We start from the raw sequence: 19,555 nt of genomic DNA, 5'->3' as shown, positions 1-19,555 counted from the left end.
ACAAATAATTATAGTTTCCACTTACATAAGTTTCCCTTGAATTTCATAGATTTCCCTGGATTTCTTGATTATACTTTTTTTCCTAACATTAGACAAATTCTTATTTATATATATTTTAAATTACACGATGAATTTTTATAAGTTTTTGAATGACTAAAAACAAGAGTAAGCCTTTTAAAAGCATTTAGAAATCTTATGATACTTTATTTTAACTTTTTAATCTACTTAACGCTGCTCTTGCACAAAGTTTAATAAATTTTTGGCAGCTGCTTTCTTTGTTTTAATACAGATACTATTAACTACATAAAATGTTAGCAATATTTTTTTTGATTTAACTTAATCTGTACGATGAATGAAGTACAAAAGTATTAACTTGTAAACTGGTAATAAAAGTAAGTGAAAGATGAGTATGAACAGTAGCTTAAGTCAGTGGTTCTTCAGGCTCAGTCAGTGATTCATAAATCGGTGTACAGTTGATAATTTAAGAAAATAATTCTGTCCAGATTGTTAAATAAATAAACTTCTTATAAATTGTTTTTTATTAGTTACTTTACTAAGTAAGATATTTTTTGTTATGAAGAAAAAAAAAGAGAATAAATGAAGGCAAAAAATATGTGAGTCAATTAGCAAACAAACTTTTTTTTAATATATTTACATTATATTTTAGTTTTTCCCTTTTTTTTTAATATTAATTGGAACCCTGAGAACTTCTTATATAACTTTTTAATGTTAAATAATATTATATTGTTGCAAGCGTCTTTTAACAACAATTATTCATTTAATAAAAAAGATGTATAATTTTACAAACAAAAGAAAAAATAGTTTGACAATTCTAGTTTTTATTACCTGTGTATTATAATCATTTTTTAATACATAATTTTTAGATGTTTTTTCTTTAAATATCATAAATGTATTACTTATAGATTAACGTATGAAAATATTAAGTATAATATTATTTTATACAGATTTCTATAAAAAAAAATAATGCTAGAAGAGTATTTAGATATCAATAAATACACAGACACTCAACTAAACTATCTGTCAACAAGAGTCAGCAAGGATGTTAGTAATAATTTAGAAAAACAAAGACTTGAGAGAGTCAAGTTTTACATGGTTTCTGGGTTTTTAAGATTATCTCACAATATTAGGTATGTTTAATATTGCTTATTTTTATAAAATATAATTTTATCACCATGCTTCTTAACAAAAACTACTTAAGTTTTTCTGAAAAAATAACAATTAAAAGTTTTCAAATAGTGTAAAAGTATATGGAGTTCAATCAATTTTATAAATATTATAGAGCTTAGTTAGTACAAATTTATTCAACAATATGCCACAATCATAACGTTTTTTTGACTAAACAAGGCTTATCATAGCTTATAAGTTACAAAAAACAATATTGTAATGCACATAAATTAAAAGAGTAAATTAATAATCAAAAATTTGAGAAAGTTATCAGTACTTGTTTAATTAATTAATGTTTGTATTTACTACAATGATATATTGATATTTAATTTTAAATTTTTATTTGATAGAGTGAACAAAATTAAATGAAATAAATGTTTTGAACTTAATAATTAAAACTTAAAATAAAATAAAAAATACATAAATAAAAGCCCAACAAAACATAAATAGTTAAGGGCTTAGGGTGGTTCCAACATTTTTTTTAGTAAAAATAACATTAATTCTTATATGAAAGCTTAAAGTGCAAACCACAAGCCAGTTTTTGTAGAATAAAAATCTTATTTAACTTTTGAGGTATTGTAACTATTTAAAAAGTTTCCATACAAACATATGGACTGCGGTCAGTTTTTCTTGGAAATTTAAAAAAACACTAAAATTCTATCTTCTCCTTCATTTTTGAGCTAGAGGCCTCAAACTTTTTGGAAATGTTCCTTTTATAGTTTAAATGACTTTGAATGTTGCAATTTTGAAAATATTATCAAATAAAAATTTAAGCTAAAAAAAAATTGGGTGTATTTTTGACAATTTTTTTTTTTCAAAATAAAAAATTTATGCATTCAATCTTTTTAAAATTTTATAATATACTTTCTCTAAAAATTGGAAGAAGATTGATTTTAAAAGAAGGAGAAGAAAGATTTTTAATGAAGTAGTTTTTTTTGTGTCTTTAGTTTGCGCCTTCCATTAGGATCCTATTGAGGTCATCAACTTTGATTGCTTATATCTCAAATACTTATATTACTTTGAACTTTTTCTAGCAATTAAAAATGTCTGATAGCTTAGATAAAACTCTATAAAATAAAATCAACTTGTAAAAATTAAGGTGGATCCCCTTATGCCCTTAAAAACTAGAAATAAAAAGACCTAAAGTGAGGACACATAGTAACCAGTTCTTTTCTGATATTTAATGATTTTACTCTATCTTTCTCTGCAATAGCCATCCTTTTGAGATTACATATTTAAAAGTTGTCTGCTCTTTCTGATATTGAGCTGTAAGTTTTTTATAGCACTTGTCAATTAGTATCATATAACTTAATGTTGTTGTCTTCTATATTTAAATGAAACTCAGGCTAATCCAATAATTTCTTATTCTTGATTGTGGCTTTGTAAATACTCTTTAGACAGCATTCACCTTTAAATGGGCAATTAGATTTGGTCCTTTAGTTACTTACTTCACAGTCTGTTTTGCTTTTGTCTTCCATAACTTTTTATTGTGAGAATTAAAGATGTTCATTATATTAGTAACGTATCTAAATGAAATTTTAGTTGTGTTCCTGTTGAAAACTTGATGCTGCTTACAGTTTTAGTAAAATGTGAGCAAACAATTTCTAAACAATTCTTTTTGATGTTTGTTTTGACGGAACTACAAAACGGTGGATTAAAATATAATATTTTTATAGATCTGTTGATCTCTTTAGTAAAAGTTAAGTTGGTTTTACTTTAACCTTTAAGTTTGTCATAGCGACTTGCAGTCAATGCATCATTACAGTATTTTTTACTGTTATCAAATATTTTCTTATTGCTGGAAAGTTTATTCAATATATTATTGATATGGAATTTATGATTTTTATTATTGTTTTTGGATGGTTGGACTGATTTTTTATCTGCTTTGAAGCAGTGTTAACTTTGTGACATGATGTTGAATAAATTTGTATTAACAACATTCTTAAGTTATACTAGAAAATAAACAAATTTAAAAGGTTTCAGCGTATTTAGTATACTTTGTTTTGTTTAATGGTTAATATATTTTATTTATGTGTTTTAGAATTGAAAATATTACTGAATTAAATGTATGTTATTGTAAGTTTTAAAAATAATCAAGATGTGTTACTGGTAACTAGGCTTATTATATATTAGATTTATATTTTGATGGTAATTATTCATTGATAATATTTATATAATTTAATAGTAATTTTTAATTACTATATAATTTAATGATAAATCATAATTAAGTTTTAATTTTATTTTCAACTTTTTTATTGACAACTTGTAAATCCAAGAAAACCATTTTTATAAATCTCAACTTTGTTTAATTTATGAATGCAATTCTAAAACATGTTTTAGAATTTTTGTTTTATTAACACTTAAAATATATTTTAAGTTATGCATAACAAAAATCTCAATTCAAGCTGTAACTTTTCTAATCTTTTATTTTGCTTTATAAATAGTATGACTTACTTTAAGAGGCGACCAACCACTTAATAAAGATGTTAAATTTGATGGATTTTTCGACAAGTTTCTGACGTCTCAATTGAATACATCATCATGGAAAGCTCCTAAACCACTGCATGAAAGTGTTTTCACACCAACAAGTAAATTTTCTTATCACTCATGCCTCCCAAACAGAGTTCGTTTATATACTTTTAATTTCTTTAGGTTTTTAGTTTACCTAACACAGTGCTTCCTTGCTTATCCCATACCTCGCTAATCTGGCTGGATTTAGTTGAAAGATAGATTTAATTAACTCAGCTATAATTATAGTTTTTACATTAAAACTTGCTTAGTCACAATATAAATAAGGCCATAGGGGGTAAACCATGTTTTCACAAGTTGATCTTATTTTCTAGAGTTTTTCTAAGCTTCAAGATGCTTTTTATTGTTTTAAAAAATTTAAATAATTTTTTGAGATATGACCAGTCAAAGTCGGGCTGCATAATAGGTTCCCTATGGGAAGGGAAAACTAAAACAGCAAAAAAAAGCTATTTCATTTAAAATCTATCTCCTCCTACATTTTTTAAGCAATCTTCTTCAAACTTTCACAGTCTAATCTTTATACAATAGAAAAAAAAACGTTACATTGGAATTTAAAAAAAGATTTGTAAAAATATATTAAAAAAAAAAACACTTTTTTTTTGTGATAAAAGTTTTATTTTTTTAAATTATTAAAATTCCAAAGTAAAGTGTTTTCCTTTTATTATAAGGAACGTTTCCTAAAAATTTTAAGAAGATTGCTTGAAAAATGAAGGAGAAGATAAATTTTTAGTGAATTCCAAAATTTCCGAGAAAATTGACCCCAAAAAATTGAATATCTCAAAAGTTGAATGATATTTTTGAATTCTATAAAAACTGGCTTGTAGTTTGTACTTAAAGCTTTCATATAAAATCCAAAGTTAATTTTTATAACAAAATGTTGGACCCTCTCACCCTATGGCCATAATATGGATTATTTAGTTGGCGTTAAAAAACCTGGAATCCTAGAAAGTCTTGGAAATACCAGGAATTTAACAATTTAGGAAAAAAACTCGGAATTTCAAAAATTTTGTAAAAACCCGGAAGAAACCTAAAACTTTAAAAAAAAATACATGTAAATTAGTGAAATTCGAATAAGTAGTAAAAAATCTATGATATAAAAATATTTTTTGTGTCATTTAGAAATTTATATATTATTGAACACATTTAAAGTAACATTGCAGTACCTTTTAATATTGTTATACTGTTTAAAACAGTGTTTTACTTTAAATTTAGTTTTATACAGAGTTGTAAAAATAATTTTTTACTTTAAAAAACCTGGGAGAAATTCAAAAAACCTGGAAATATATTTCAAAAAATCTTAGGGAACCCTGTTTAAAGAAAAAATATTGTTTTGTTTTTAACCGGCCAAAAGCTAATCTGGCGATAGTCATTAAAAAAGTTTGTCAGCATGGCTGGATTAGCGAGAATGCATTGTACAACCTTGCAATAATTGTTGCTACTATTTTTATTTATATCGTTAGTCTTAATTTTAGGATATAGGCATATTTGAATTTAAACTTAAATTTTGTAACAAACTGACACTAATGTAAAGTAAATACAATTCTAATTGATAGTAATATTGAAATTTTTAATGTTATCTAATTTTTGAGGTGTTACCAAAACTACTCTTTTATTTAAATAATAACGTTTTCATCTTAATGACAATACCAGCTTAGTTAGCTTAATTTTAGTTTACTTTTTGTTTGTTTTACATAAAAATATGTCAACTTACTAATTAAGCTGTAATTCTTTGTACTATGAAAAATTAGTATGTTTTCTCATAAATAAGATATGTATGAGTTAAAATTAATATATATTATTTTATAAAATTATTTGTTTTGTTTCTTACTCAATAGTTAGCCTGTCCATTGTATCACTAAAGCCAACTAAGACTAATTTTAAGTTATAGAATTACTTTAATCAACTCAGGCTATTTTTAGTACTATAAACTATGGTACAATATTTAGAGATAAACTTTAAAGCTAAGCCAAATAGTTTTATTTGATAGATTAATTTTTTTCTAAATCTTCAAAGTTTATATAAAAAGTGCATTTGATATTTTTGCTCATCGAATACCTTTATAAAATTTCAAACAGTGTTTTTTATTGAAAATAGTTTCTACAAAAACTTACTTATAACACTAAAACATATGTTTCAACAAATTTTTACAGGACCTTTTCTTGAACACTCTGATATTTTATATAGAACTTTAAAGAAGAAAGTCAATAGCCATTGTTATTTTCTAATCTAGTTTTAATGTTAGGCAGCATATTCTAAAAAACTAAACTTTACAGTATCAGCACCTGACTCCGTACGAACGACTGAAAAGGTCTTGGCTGACGTCCGAAGAAACCGAAAAATTCAACAAGAAGTACACTCTCATGACAACGGGTTTGTTCGGGTTGTCGGGGGGACTGATATTCGGCTCCCAGCACGCCCTCAGCCACCTGGACCAGTACGTTAAAAAATCCAAAACGACCGCTTTCGCGAACAAGGGGCAGGCGTACAGGGAGCGATCGAACATCTTCGCCAGATCCCTCTTCGTGTACGGGTACAGATGGGGGTGGCGGATCTCGTTCATAGTGGGATCCTTCCTCGCCATCACCCACTCCCTGGAGACCTACAGGCTCGAAAACTCCTTCTGGCACTACCCCGTTGGAATCTCACTGCCCTACGCCCTGTACAACTGGACGCGCGGCCCCGTCGCCATGGTTTCGATGGGGGCGAGCGCCGCGTTGCTGGTCGGCGTCCCGGCGGGAGTTCTGATGGGTTTGTTGGACCAGAACGCGAGGAGTCTGTTATACAGCTCGTTCGCGGTTCCCTTCGCCGAAAGTGAGGGAAATCCTGAGAACTGGGATGAAGTAAAAATTTCAGAAAACAAAGAGAACTTTAGTAAATTGTTGGAAAGTTTAAACGACGCTAAAAATTCAAACGATGTGCTGTTGAAGGTTAATTAATTTATTATTAAATTGGAATAGGCAATCGAAATTTAGTTATTTTAACGGTTTTAAAACATTTGAAAGCATAAACAATAGAGTTAATTGTTACGCATATATATTTTTTTTGTGCTTATATGATATTTATTTTTAATCCATGTCAGACAACTTGTTTAATACAAAATTCTTTTAAACTGTTTATGCATGTTTTTTGTTATGTATTCAACTAATATATAAAAGTATTAATTTTTTGCTTGCAAAAGTTGAACAGAATTTTATTAAATAAATTTAAAACGTAGCTGTATAATGTATATAATATTTTAATTAAATTTGTTTTTTTATTAACAACGATATATAACTTCACTTAAATTATTTTAAGTAGCAGTTATGTTTAAATTTTCCAACCTATCAAAATATTACTTAGTAGTAGCTAATCTTAGTTTTTATAGTATTTTTAAACACAACCATTTTCCATAATAGTATAAGATATAGTAAAAGATTAATTATATATAGTTTGATATTTATTTAAACTAAAGTAAAAGCTCTTTATAACTTAAGTTCATAAAACTAAATTATTCATTAGGTTGTGTTTTCTTCTTAAAATTTCTAAGTTTTAAAGTTATGTTTTTTAATACATCATTAACTCAAGAGAAGCTAAAAAGTCTTAGGGTTGTATTATTATACATGAAAATTAAATTGCTGTATTTATAAAACTTTATCAAAACCTTATTGTTTTTTTTTTTATGGAAAGTTTAATCTAAGTCGTTTTTCAAATACTTATCAAGGAATAGCGGCAGACAATAATTCTTTTAACCTGAGGATAAAGTTAAAAATATCTTATTATGTGCTGGAATTTAAACTGAATAAATTTTTATAAGTTTAGTACATTGTTGTTACTTAGTCAGGTAAAGGTCAGTAACTTTTATTTTAAAACTTTTTCTTCAAGTTTAATGAATGTTTAAGTTTTGCAAAATTTATGAATTTTTGCATTATGTTATTCGCGTGACAAAGCATGTATAATTATTGTAAATTTATAGTTTTTTATTATTGTTGATTATTTGTGAGTGTCTGAAATTTATGAAAGTTTTGCTCTCGTTAAGAAGGTCCCGAAAAACGTATTTGACAACTAACTTTTATTATTTTATTGTTTCACGAAACTACAAAATGATGTTCACAAGTATGCGATGAAATAACTTTTATGTGTCTAAAATAACAATAAAAAAGTAGTTTCGTCTGAAAATTTGTTAAAAGTATAGTTCTAACAAAACCGTTTTCCTTTAAAACATTGTTGGGATCAACGGTATTTTATTATGTACTAATCTGTTTAAGAAGCAAAATTATTAGTAACATAATTAACAGAAAATTTGTGTTTTTTTTTACGAAAATACTTGGCTCATAGTTTAATAGATTAACAGGCATTACATATAGATTTTGAGTTAATTTGCTAAAGTAGCTACTCAAATTATTTTTTTAAATTTTATTGTCAAAACAACATTTCACTTCTTTGAATTAATTGAAACGAGATTCTCAGTTGAATAATATAATCTTATTCAAATACAACTAAAAAATACACAAATAGCTACTCATGAAAAAAACGGTTACTCATATATTTTTTTCTCAAATATGAAATAATAAAATCTTAATCATGTAAGCTACACATTGTGAATTAGTTTTTTTATTCTGAAAATTAAAAAGCTACAAAATAATCAAAAGTCAATTACTTTAGCTTCTGAAACCTCGCACAATAATACCCCGAAGTGATGTGTTCCGTGACTTCGCCACTTCTGTCCAATCATCTTTGTCCACGTCATAATAAGCCGTTTAGCACAGGCAGCGGAAAACTGCGGGGAATATGCAGCCTTCAAATCATAAATCTTGAGGCCGGCAATGTGCTTTTAAGTTGATAGTATACCCTTTAAAATGCAAAAAAAAGATTGTGAAAGCTTTCAATTAGGCTCTTAATTTAATGATTACTCTTTGTAACTGATCTATTATTGCTTATTTCATCACACTTTTGGTTTAAAACAGTGTTTTAATACAACTTACCACAATAACTTTGAAATAACTGCGACTTGAAAAGCATAAAGCAAGTCCTGGACAATGACGTTAAACTTTATCCAAGTGGTGTACGCAGGGTTGCCACTTGGTCAGGAAAAGTCAGGAAAAAGTAAAAAAAATGACTAAAGTCAGGTAAAAATGGGGGGTTTTGAAAAAAAGTCAGGAAATTTTATAAAATAAAAAAAAAAATTCAGATTTTGTCAGTTTAAATTTACAAAATTCCTTGTTTTCCAAAGCCTTCAAATGGTAAAAATTGATTTAAAGTCCTTTAAAGTCAGAAAAAAAATCCAAAATTTTCCTTAAAATTTGCAAAAAAAATAAATTTTATTTCCAATGCCTTCACCTGGTATAAATTATTAAAATATCCTTTATAAAACTGCAAAATTTTTCTATTAATATATTGAACAAGTACCCTACTTGAAAAAGCAGATTTTGTAAGCTTTTTAGTATTGATGATCTGTAGCAAGGACACTTCCATAGTGAAACTGTGATATATACACAATAATTGTAATAGCTCCTTATATGTCATTTGTTTATCTAGATACATTTATGCTAGGAAATGATAAAAATTGGTGACTTTTTTCAGACAATCTGTGTTTATAAGGTGATAATACAAGTATTTTGCTGATAGAGCAGTTTATTATAAACATGAATCATACACAGATGGTTTAAGTGATGTACTGGAAGTTTGATAGAATTTAGCAAAAAACTGTTGTTTTTAACCTGTATTAAAATTAGATTGAAAGCTTTATATAGTTTCAAGTGTTAGATTATGCATTTTAGAATAAGTTTAATTTAAGAGTATGATTTAGAAAAGTCAGGAAAATTTTGGTAAAAAGTCAGGAAATTTTTCTCAGCTTGATCAGTGGCAACCATGTGTACGACTCTATAACCGAAAGAATCCTTTGTACACCAGATATTTTGACAAAATTTTTAGCGCCAATTTGTTGTTCAATAAACAATGTATGTGTGCATTACTATTAACTTACTTCTGATCAGACCGGCTGCACAGCCATTGTCTTAATTTGAATTTGCTTTTTACGGTGGTCTTTTTACCGCAACAAACTTAAAACCGTTTGTTTTCAAAGGTTTTTGTTCAACCAAGCTGCCTTTTACAAATTATCATTAGCATGTCTGTATTTTTCTAAATAGAATACTTATTTAAGAAGGTAAGGTGTGATTGTGAAATTAAGCAGACTTGAGAACAAACTTTCATCTTTAATGCTACTTTTAGAAACTATGCTCTTCATATACTAATACGATTATATTAAAAGTTGTTAAATATTGTTTGTTTTAATCAAAACTTTATTTAGATACAATAACAAAATTCTTGTTTTACTATTAGCTGATTAATCTTATATGAGTTTTTCATCTAAAGATATGTTAGCCAAACCATAGCAACATGGGATATATCAGGGGTCAGCAGGTATTTGGTGGTCGCGGGTCACAGTTTGCCGACCCTGATCTACTACAATGTATTTAATATCCTCAGGAACTAACTAACAAATTTATTTTTGCGTTTTGTAGAATACAAGTTTGTTCTAAAAAATTTATAAAAAGTGTTATTTTTCATTAATAATTTTGTTTTGTTTGTTTTTATTCAAAAATTTTACTTGACACAAGTTTTTTTGTTCTGCACGTTCTTTTGGGCTTAGCATTGGGCCAGGTGCTGAACAAAATAGAAAACGTGAACCTCCATGAGCTTTCCCACATGGTGTTGATCTACGTCAAGTATACGAACCACCCCGGGTACAGCACAGACTAGGTCGGCACTTGGACGCTGATAGCTGACAGTCGGTTTCTCACAACCTGGACAGCTTTGAAGGGATGGGAAATGTCGAGTACGTGCAAGTCAAGGTTAACAAAAAGTAGGACGATGGGAGAATAATAGAAGCCGAACCGATAACTTACCACGATCACTCTAAATGCCCGAATGATGTGTGTCGGTGCGACGAAGGCTAATTTGAAGACCATAACATCGCTCTTTTTATATTGAACAAGCTTGCAATTGCTATGCTAGCAATTTACAGTTTGCCGAGCTGCGCGAAAAAGATGAGGAAATTGACGATTTTGACGAGGACCACTTTGCGGTATTCGGGTTGAGCATTTCGTGGGCCTTTTTTCTTTCGCAAGCCGTAAAAAAATTTCGTGGGCCGTATCCTATTTATAATAAAAACATGATCGCGGGCAGCATTTTGCCAAACCCTAAGCTGTATCAACTTTGCTGTTTGAAATTATTAAATTTAAAAACATACTAAGAAAATCAACGATAATAAGTTATAAAGTTAAATGTTTAAAGCACCTTAGAAAATGATTTTTTTAAACTATTTAGTAATCGAATTCACGAATTTTTTTTTCTGATAAATATTGCCTCCCTTAGACTACAAAAATTGTAAATTCCTAACGCTAACTAATAAATTTATATTTGACAATCGTAAATATAATGTTTATATTCTTTTTGAATTGCTAAATTAATTACACGTTTTGTTTTTAAACAGTAATTGGTCGTTGTAAGACAATTACTGTAACAAAATCTTTTTAACTAGGTTAAAAAATATCATTGTTTCTATCATGATTTGTAACTAAGACTTTAATTTTTGTTCTTTGACAATCTTTTCTTGTTTAAGCTTTTAAAATTTAAGTTTAATCGAAAATGTAAGTTAAGTTACAATAACTACTTACTAACTTTTGATTTTTTCAAATATCTTAATGTTTTAAATTCTATGTATTTTTTTGGAATATTTTTTTAAACTAAATAAGTTTTGCAACCCATACAGTATTTAGCTTGTTAGTTAAGAAGTAAAAGTTTTATTAAACACATGTTGTCAAAAAAAATTGAAACACTTTTAATGTATTGTTAATTTAAATTAGTTTTTAAATTACTCTATTTACAAAACTTTACAATGACCTAGAAGCAAAATATTTATTTTTATGATTTATGTAAATAACATAATTTTCATTTATATTTTATAAAAGCGTCTTTTACTTTCATACTGTTATTTATTGGTAATGCATTTTCAGACGGCTACTAAATACAGGTATAATACAGGTTTATATAATTAGTACATATAATACAGTACATAATACAGTACATATAATACAGTTATAAATACAGGTATAACACTAGCACAGAATTTCTTGACGTCTCGCTGGACCTATCCCTAAACACCCACAGTCCTTACCGTAAACCTAATTCCAAAACTAACTACATCAACAACAATTCCAACCATCCCAAAAATATACGTAACAATATACCAAAAATGATTGAAAAAAGATTATGCAAACTATCTAAAAATGAAAAGGTTTTTAATTACATCAAAGGCTTATACCAAAATGCACTAAACAAAAGTAACAAAAGTATAATTTAACCTACAAACAATTTAACAGTACAAACATTAACCAAATTAGAAAAGAAATTGAATTTATTACAATCCCCCCTTTTGTAAATCTGTACAGACTAAAATTGGCAAACTTTTCCTGGATTTAGTAGATAAACATTTTAAGAAAGACAGCATCTATCACAAAATAATCAACAGAAATTCTATAAAAATATCATACTGCTGCACACCAAATATTATGGCCCTTATAAACTCACACAACAAAAAACTCACGAAAAAATCAGATAAAAACGAAAAACTTTGTAACTGTAGAACAAAAACAAACTGCCCCGTGGATAACAAGTGTTGCCTAAGTAATGTCATATACCAAGTCAAAGTTTCCACATCCGTAAAAGACCACAAAATTTATATTGGTTCAACCAAAAGAACATTTAAGTCTAGATATAATGAACAAAAAACCTCTTTCCCAAAACCTTTTAAAAGCAAACCCAAAAATTGTACCCAACTTACAAATCACCTATGGGATCTATACAGTAACCATATAAAATACTCAATTGAATGGAAAATAGTAGAGTCAGTAAAATCTTACACAAACCATACTAACATGTGCACATTATGTAACCTAGAAAGACTCCATATAGCCCTAGCAGACAAAAGAAAAACCTTAAACAAGAGAAACGAACTGATAACCCAATGCCCACATTGCTTAAATGAATATTTATATCTCACATAGGTATCAATTTTATTAAGATATTTTATTATTTGTGTATGTAAAATAATATTATTCCAATTCTCAGTCTTAAACTGTTAAAACCATTTTATTTTTATTTTTTCTCTTTTTCAAGTCTGTTTATTAGTTAAATATATTTCATTAAGATATAAGATAAATTTTGCATGCCTTATAATATACCCATTTCCAGTTGTAAATCATAATTATTGGAGAATTAGTATATATTTTTTTTAATTAGTTATTAGTAGTTTATACTCTCTTTGATTATCTCTCAACTAAATATATTTAATTTTTTATCTTATTTTTTAGATTTAACATCTGAAATCTAACCCTCATTCTATTTTTCGCTTATCTAATATTTTTCACAAAAAGCCATTTTATTCTTTGTCATCATAATACAACTGTGTTAACAACAACAACAACAACAATGCTTTCATAAAATTTTTAATGTTTACTCCCTGGTTTTATTTTGAACACTATTACATTATTAATTTATTATTGGAACTGTGTGCTTAATAATATGTATCTACTACTCCATAACTTCTAACTCTGTAAAAGTTTTTACCTTTTTAAATCTATTAGATATCAATACCCCACTGTATACTATGGTTTAATTGTATTGTTTGTAGACTATAATTTAATAGCTTTTAAATTAAAGGTTGTTTTGCATCAATATAATTTTTAATTTATTTATTAATTTTTTTTTGTATATAAACTTAACTCAAACCAATTTTTAATTACTTGTCATTTTTAACATTATTATTTTACTACAGATTTACAATTTGAAAATCCGCTCTGCGGTGAAACTGAGTAATTGTTTATTCTCAAAAATAATAAATTATTAATTATCAATCTCCTATTAGGGGATAGATTACTGTGTCTTATTTGTTTGTTATAAACTCTATAGTATAATACAGGTTTGCCAAATGTTTTTGGCAAATTTCCTCCAGGTTATTAAAAGTACACATTTTTGGGTCTATTTTTAGTTTAAAGTTAAGTTTAAGGTAAGAAACTGTGTTAAATAGTATGAAAACATTGAAAAGATACAGTAAAGCTACTTTAAGTGTGTTTTTTATTAAAAAAATTGATAATGACAAAAAAAATTATTTATACGATTTTTTTTTTGCTTCAAAACAAGTTTTTCTACTTTACATGTTAAAGTTTTTGAAAAATTCCAAGTTTTTTTGGCAACCCTGTATAATAATACAAGAGTTATGCAAACGATATTATTAAATTCCGATCTACTATACAAAAAAAGCCTAAAAGAAAGGGAAAAACAACACTTTTAGAAATCAAAGCAGAAGAAGAAATGAGAGGCAAAACAAATTTAAATTATTTATACTAATTATTTTTTGTTACATTATTACATCACTGTGTTTGTTTTGTTTTTTTTTACACTCAAAACACATAGCCGATTTCGGTTGATAGCGGGTCTATTATAATGATACAATGTGGACTTTATATAATAAAGGATTGCCTTTAGATTAAGTATTCACCAAATTTAAAAGTTTTTACAAATAATTTATAAAAACCAAACTACGTCAAACGCCTTCATTTACTAAAAATAATAATCCGCAGAAAAGCAAAGAAAGTGTTTTAAGAAAAGTTTCGCCTGTACTCAGTTGCAAGGGAGGGTATTTCATCTTCGCACACGAACCTGTGGGGATTATCGCAGTTTGTTGATCTGACGGTTCGACCGTCGTAAATGAGACATCCGTTGTACTTCAAGTTCGTGTTTCTCACCCAGACAGTTAGCTGCAAGTGCTTTAGCGGCTCCAAAGACGCCCTGTTGATGATCATTCTATATTATACAATAATTATTTTATATTATTTAAGCTTTTACTATTATGACAATTTGTCCTTTGCATAATCTGGATAAACGGAACAAATAGTTTTAGTGTCTTTATATATGTACTAAACTTTATTTATATAACTAAAGCAAACTACTTAAAACTTAAACTTGCTTAGCAAATTTAGCAATTTAAGGTTTTAAAATCATAAGTTATCCTTTCAAAAAATACAAATTTACAGCAATAATATGTTATTAAGAAGTTTAAAAACTTAGTTATAAATTTTGTAACAAGCAGTTTTCATAGATACTTTAAATTACACATGGACTGCGTAAAGATTTTTCTCGTGTCTTTACATTGGCGAATGCTCCATGTGTCGTGTTCATAGTCATCGGATACGACTCTATTTTTGATGCCTTTGATGAAGAAGTACGTCATAAAGTTAGCAATTTTCTGTCCTTTGTCTTCGCAAACCTGTTTAATTTTTTTATTCATAACATGTGTATGTATTTAGTTTTATTTTAAGCTTTTAAATACCTCTCCTTATAGAAAAAAAATCATAAGCATTACTTAAAAGCTAAAAGCTCAAGGTAATTAAATCAAACGAATAGTCTAAGAAAATTTTTTAAAGTTAAAAATTTATAGTTCAGAAAACTACTAGATTTTGTCAAAGATTAAACATATCTTGCCTTTTTAGCTTCGTTGTACGGCAGTTTTACCCAATCGTGGTTATATGTGTAGTTTCTGTCGTTTTTGAAAGAGTAACTTTCAAACGTGCTTTTGTAACTGCTAGCCGTAAGTGACCATTCGTATGCTTAATTGTTTTTTTTATGTTAGATTAATCTAGGTTGTTTCTAATTGTATAAACTGCTTTTTTTATAAAATAATAGAGTTCCACTTATTGAAATATAACTCGAAGCTGTATTAGTAATATTTTTTTGTTTTTTGGTTTCATGATGAAACGTAGCGTGGTATTTTGGTCAGGGGGTGCGCAAATTTTTTTCTCAAAAAATCCTCTAAATTAAAACTTTTGTAATTAGCTATAAAAAAACTTTTTATAATTAATATAGTTGAAATAAATTTATTAAGTAAAATAAGTTCGTTAACTTTTTTAAAAAAATATTTATATATTACAAAATTAAAAAATTAAGTAAAAGTATAAATTTCATTAGAATTACTTATACATGCAAAAATATAAACTTACTAAATAATTTTTTTTTTATTACTTATATCAAACTTTGTATCTTTAAAAATTAATACATTTAATAAAACGAAAGTATCTGTTTTATTTACGTTTTATTTATTTAATATACAATACAACAGTGATAACAACACCTCATTGCACACTATTTTTATAAAGTTACACAGAAGTTAAAATAGACCAACTTTATAACTGTTATTACAGTTTATTACAACTTTGTAAAATAGTTAAAATTATAATTTTGAAATTTAATTCATTTGATTGTATTTGTTTAAATAAAAAATAACAAACAAAGTTTATTTCTCATAGGCCGACACGACTTGTATGTTTACATATATAAAGTTCAGAAAACTAGCAGTAGTCTTAACAATGAAGCATAAAAAAAAATTGTAAAAATTGTTTAATTTTTCTTAAAGCGTGACGTATTTTTGTAAACTTTTTGTAGAAAAATAATCTGCCATAAGGTTATACTACAGCGGTGCGCTATATTAATTGCATACTTTTTAAGTCTAAATTCTTATGAAGTTAATGAACTTATAAAATTTTTCCTTATGGTGTTTTTCATCAACATCGGTGCGCATTTGCAATTACGCACCGAATCAGTATAATGAGTAATAACATGTACTTTCCTAACTTGTCGCTAATTGGTATTCAAAATTTCGTTTAACGTTTTGAATACTAGATAAACATATTTGAAAAAAGGCAAATTAAGCAGAAAAAATAAACTATAAAGGATAAAGATATTACATTATTTTTTTTACATTTTTCTTTTTTTGGGTGGCACGCATGCGCCAGTGTCCCTCCCCACGCTACGCCCCTGGTTTCATCTAAAAGTTGCTTTAAAATTTATTCAAGCAAAAGTTTATATATTTTTAATGCTTTTTATCTTTAAAGTACCTAGGAATCTCTAGTCACAAAATAAAAAAATAGTTTTAAGATTTGTCATACTTTTAACTAGCTACCCTACCAAATTAAGCCTTTTTTTATAAAGTTCTGATCCGATTATTTAAAAAGAACATTGACTCAAGGTTTTTTGTAGAAACGAAACGTGTATAACTTTAAAATTAATTTTTATCAAAATTACTAAAAAAACATGATCTGCAATTAAAAAACTCTAAATAAACTTCTAAGCACAAACAAATCTAAAGTATTTTATTTTTCTATAAATAGTAATTTAGCTATTTTTTGAAATTAAAAAAATATTTTTAATCCATTCTCGCTGCTATATAAGTTACAAAAATGTTTGATAAAAAAAATTTAAATCAACTTTTTATTTAAACCGTATGGCCTTAAAGATTTCTTAGTTAGTTAGATCTATAAACTAATTTGCAATAATTTTGCTTTTTTATGCTTTTTTCACTACTTTAAATTTTAACAAACCACTTTTGTACTTAAAAAATATACACTTAGTCCAATTTTTTTGAACAATTTTTTTAAGTTCAAAGTAACAGGACTTTTGTTCTCATAAAAGATCCGTATCCGGTTTCTCTCTATTTTTAGCAAAAATCAATTAAAGATTAAAATTTATTTAAAAATATCAATCTTTATATTTCACAAAACCGTTGTTAGTCTCGTTAAACTAAAAATGTTTAAAAAAAACAAATTCTATATTTTAAATAAATTCTAACTTTTGCACTCGTCCCAATTTTTGCTGTTATCAATCACACACCACGGAGAGTAATTTTTATAGTCACCGTAAGAAGAACGGTCCCTGGTGCAAGAGTAATACGACCATTTTTGTTCATCAAAGTACTTGTATTGTGGCAAACATGTGTAGCCTTTGCTGGTTGTTATGTAACGATTGTACGTCTCTTTTAAGAGAAAAATGAGTGGTTTTTTTAGTTGTTGTTAAAGCAGTAGAGAAATAGTCAATTGCTTAAATTTTGTTTAAAGGTTGCCAAGTTTAAAATAAAACCGTGTTATTTACAACTTTTTATATGTAGCTCAAATAAAATGAATTGACTAAGAAAAAATTCATAACCATAACTAAAAATTCTACAATCTTAAATGCTTTAGCATAATTATAATGAATAACATATAGATATACTTTGTTATTATAGACTGTCTTAAATTTTTCAACTAATTTACAAGCTTCACACAGCTTCATTGAACAAATCTGACAAAATAAGATTATTGCCATAAAGAAACCTTTTTTTATATTTTATAAACATTATTTCAACACATTTTAAGTCATTTGAATATAGAAACTTTTTTAAATATAAAAGTTAAATGTTTAAACAAAATTGTACGATAACTTTTTCTAAATATAAAAGATAAAATGAGTTTGAAAAACCAGTAACTTGTTAATCAGATTTTTGATTTAAGTTAAAACTGTATAAGTTTGTAACTAGTGTAGTAAACATGATTTTCCATTACTTACTAAATAAAAAAATATTTAAAAAATAGTTAATTTAAACGAAAATACCTGGTATTACAGCGTCACTTTTATGAGCAGCAAACGAAAAGAAAAGAACCTAATTAATTTTTGTTGGTTACGTTGATACTATATACGTGCAATAGTTAATTTGCGTAAGTTATTTCTTTTTAATATCAAAAATTAAGTTTAGTTTTTTTTAAGTAGTTTTTAAATAAATCAATCTGTGTATATTTAAGTAAAAAAACTTAATTTTTTTTTTGTCAATAATAATATGTATTATAGAAGCTGGGTTTTATTTCAGAATAAGTATAAAACTTTAGCTTTTAGGACTGCTTGAGTTTAAAAATAAGAAGATGTTTTAGCAAAAACATAACCTATTATTTCTTAGCGTTTATATTTTTACAGTAATATTACTTATTAAAAAAAAGCTTCTAAGTCTAAAAATAGCAGTACAAATACTTTACTATTTTTTATACTCTAAAACGTTTCTTTTAATCTAGTACTAGGATAATAATAATAAAGGTATAATTATATTTAAAAAATATAACTAAAAAAATAAAAATAAAAAATTTTTATAAACATTTTGAAAATTTTTCGTAAAAAGACAACAAGTTTAGTTTACATTTTACATTTCTTGTATTAAAATATTAGCTAAGCTACCGATTTATACAACAAAATCAAACTTGTACCAGAAATAAAGAAAGCAAACAGTTCATTCCACAATTTTTGTAGTGCCTTGAAAAAAATTCAGGATTGTACAAACAAGTATACTTTAAAATCTTGTGTGTTTAAAATCAGACAAAAGTTGCTGTTTATATTGTTTTTAGTACTATACGCAGATTATACAAATTTTTGCGAAATTAATTTAAAACTATCAACTGAATGAAACAACTTTATTTAAACAAACTTAATTGTTATTTAATACTAATAAAATAATTTTTATGATTAAGTTTATAGTACAATTGTGTCTGTTTTATCTAAGTAAAGTTATTTTATTTTTACTGTGTATAACGATTGTTTATCTTGTTTTACTGTTTGAGTTTATTATGTTTTACTGTTTTAAATTACAGTTTGTTTAAACTTTTAAAAATCTAAAGTTAAGTATTTTCATCATATTAAAACTTTTAATTATCAAAATATACCATAACTAAAGTAATATTATTCAAATGTTTTTTGATACTTAATACTATTTTCTTACAATTCTTAGAAATTAAATACAAATTTATAAGTAAAGTACAAAACTTAAAACAGTACCATCACTTAAGCCAGTTTTGTTAACACTAGAAAAAGAATCAATAAAAGCTTTGTTGATAATGTGTTTCTTAAAATAAACTCTAAATTCAAATGCAATAGTATGCAATCTAAAAAGTTAAAAACTTGTTACTTTAAGTAATATAAACTACTCAATACATATGTAGTTTTAAAAATAGAC

At 26.5% G+C, this 19,555-nt stretch overlaps 1 protein-coding gene across 2 annotated transcripts; it reads left to right on the top strand.

Moving 5' to 3' along the window:
• The first annotated feature begins 970 nt into the window (after positions 1 to 970).
• On the top strand, positions 971 to 6,828 carry LOC145834609 (complex I assembly factor TIMMDC1, mitochondrial-like). 2 transcript variants are annotated; one of them, XM_082942079.1, is made up of 3 exons: positions 971 to 1,148; positions 3,646 to 3,808; positions 5,988 to 6,828. In XM_082942079.1, exons 1-3 carry the CDS (start codon positions 985 to 987, stop codon positions 6,648 to 6,650), a joined length of 990 nt encoding a protein of 329 aa, XP_082798205.1. In that variant the 5' UTR covers positions 971 to 984; the 3' UTR covers positions 6,651 to 6,828. The 2 variants fall into 2 exon arrangements, with proteins under 2 accessions (XP_082798205.1, XP_082798206.1); XM_082942080.1 differs by having other exon boundaries at positions 1,009 to 1,148; positions 3,646 to 3,773.
• The last annotated feature ends 12,727 nt before the right edge of the window (positions 6,829 to 19,555 follow it).

Source organism: Thalia democratica, chromosome 4 (genome assembly GCF_965202585.1).
Source record: "Thalia democratica chromosome 4, ktThaDemo2.hap1.1, whole genome shotgun sequence".
NCBI lineage: Eukaryota > Metazoa > Chordata > Thaliacea > Salpida > Salpidae > Thalia > Thalia democratica.
Note: the sequence above shows the minus strand (reverse complement) of the source record. Positions and strands in the feature narration are given on the sequence as shown.

What these genes read in the sequence shown, in the direction of transcription:
- LOC145834609 (XM_082942079.1), top strand. Translation starts at nt 985, where the DNA reads ATGCTAGAAGAGTATTTAGATATCAATAAATACACAGACACTCAACTA. An exon ending in AGATTATCTCACAATATTAG is followed by an intron (nt 1,149 to 3,645) that starts GTATGTTTAATA and finishes ACTTACTTTAAG; the next exon opens with AGGCGACCAACCACTTAATA. An exon ending in ACTCATGCCTCCCAAACAGA is followed by an intron (nt 3,809 to 5,987) that starts GTTCGTTTATAT and finishes TAAACTTTACAG; the next exon opens with TATCAGCACCTGACTCCGTA.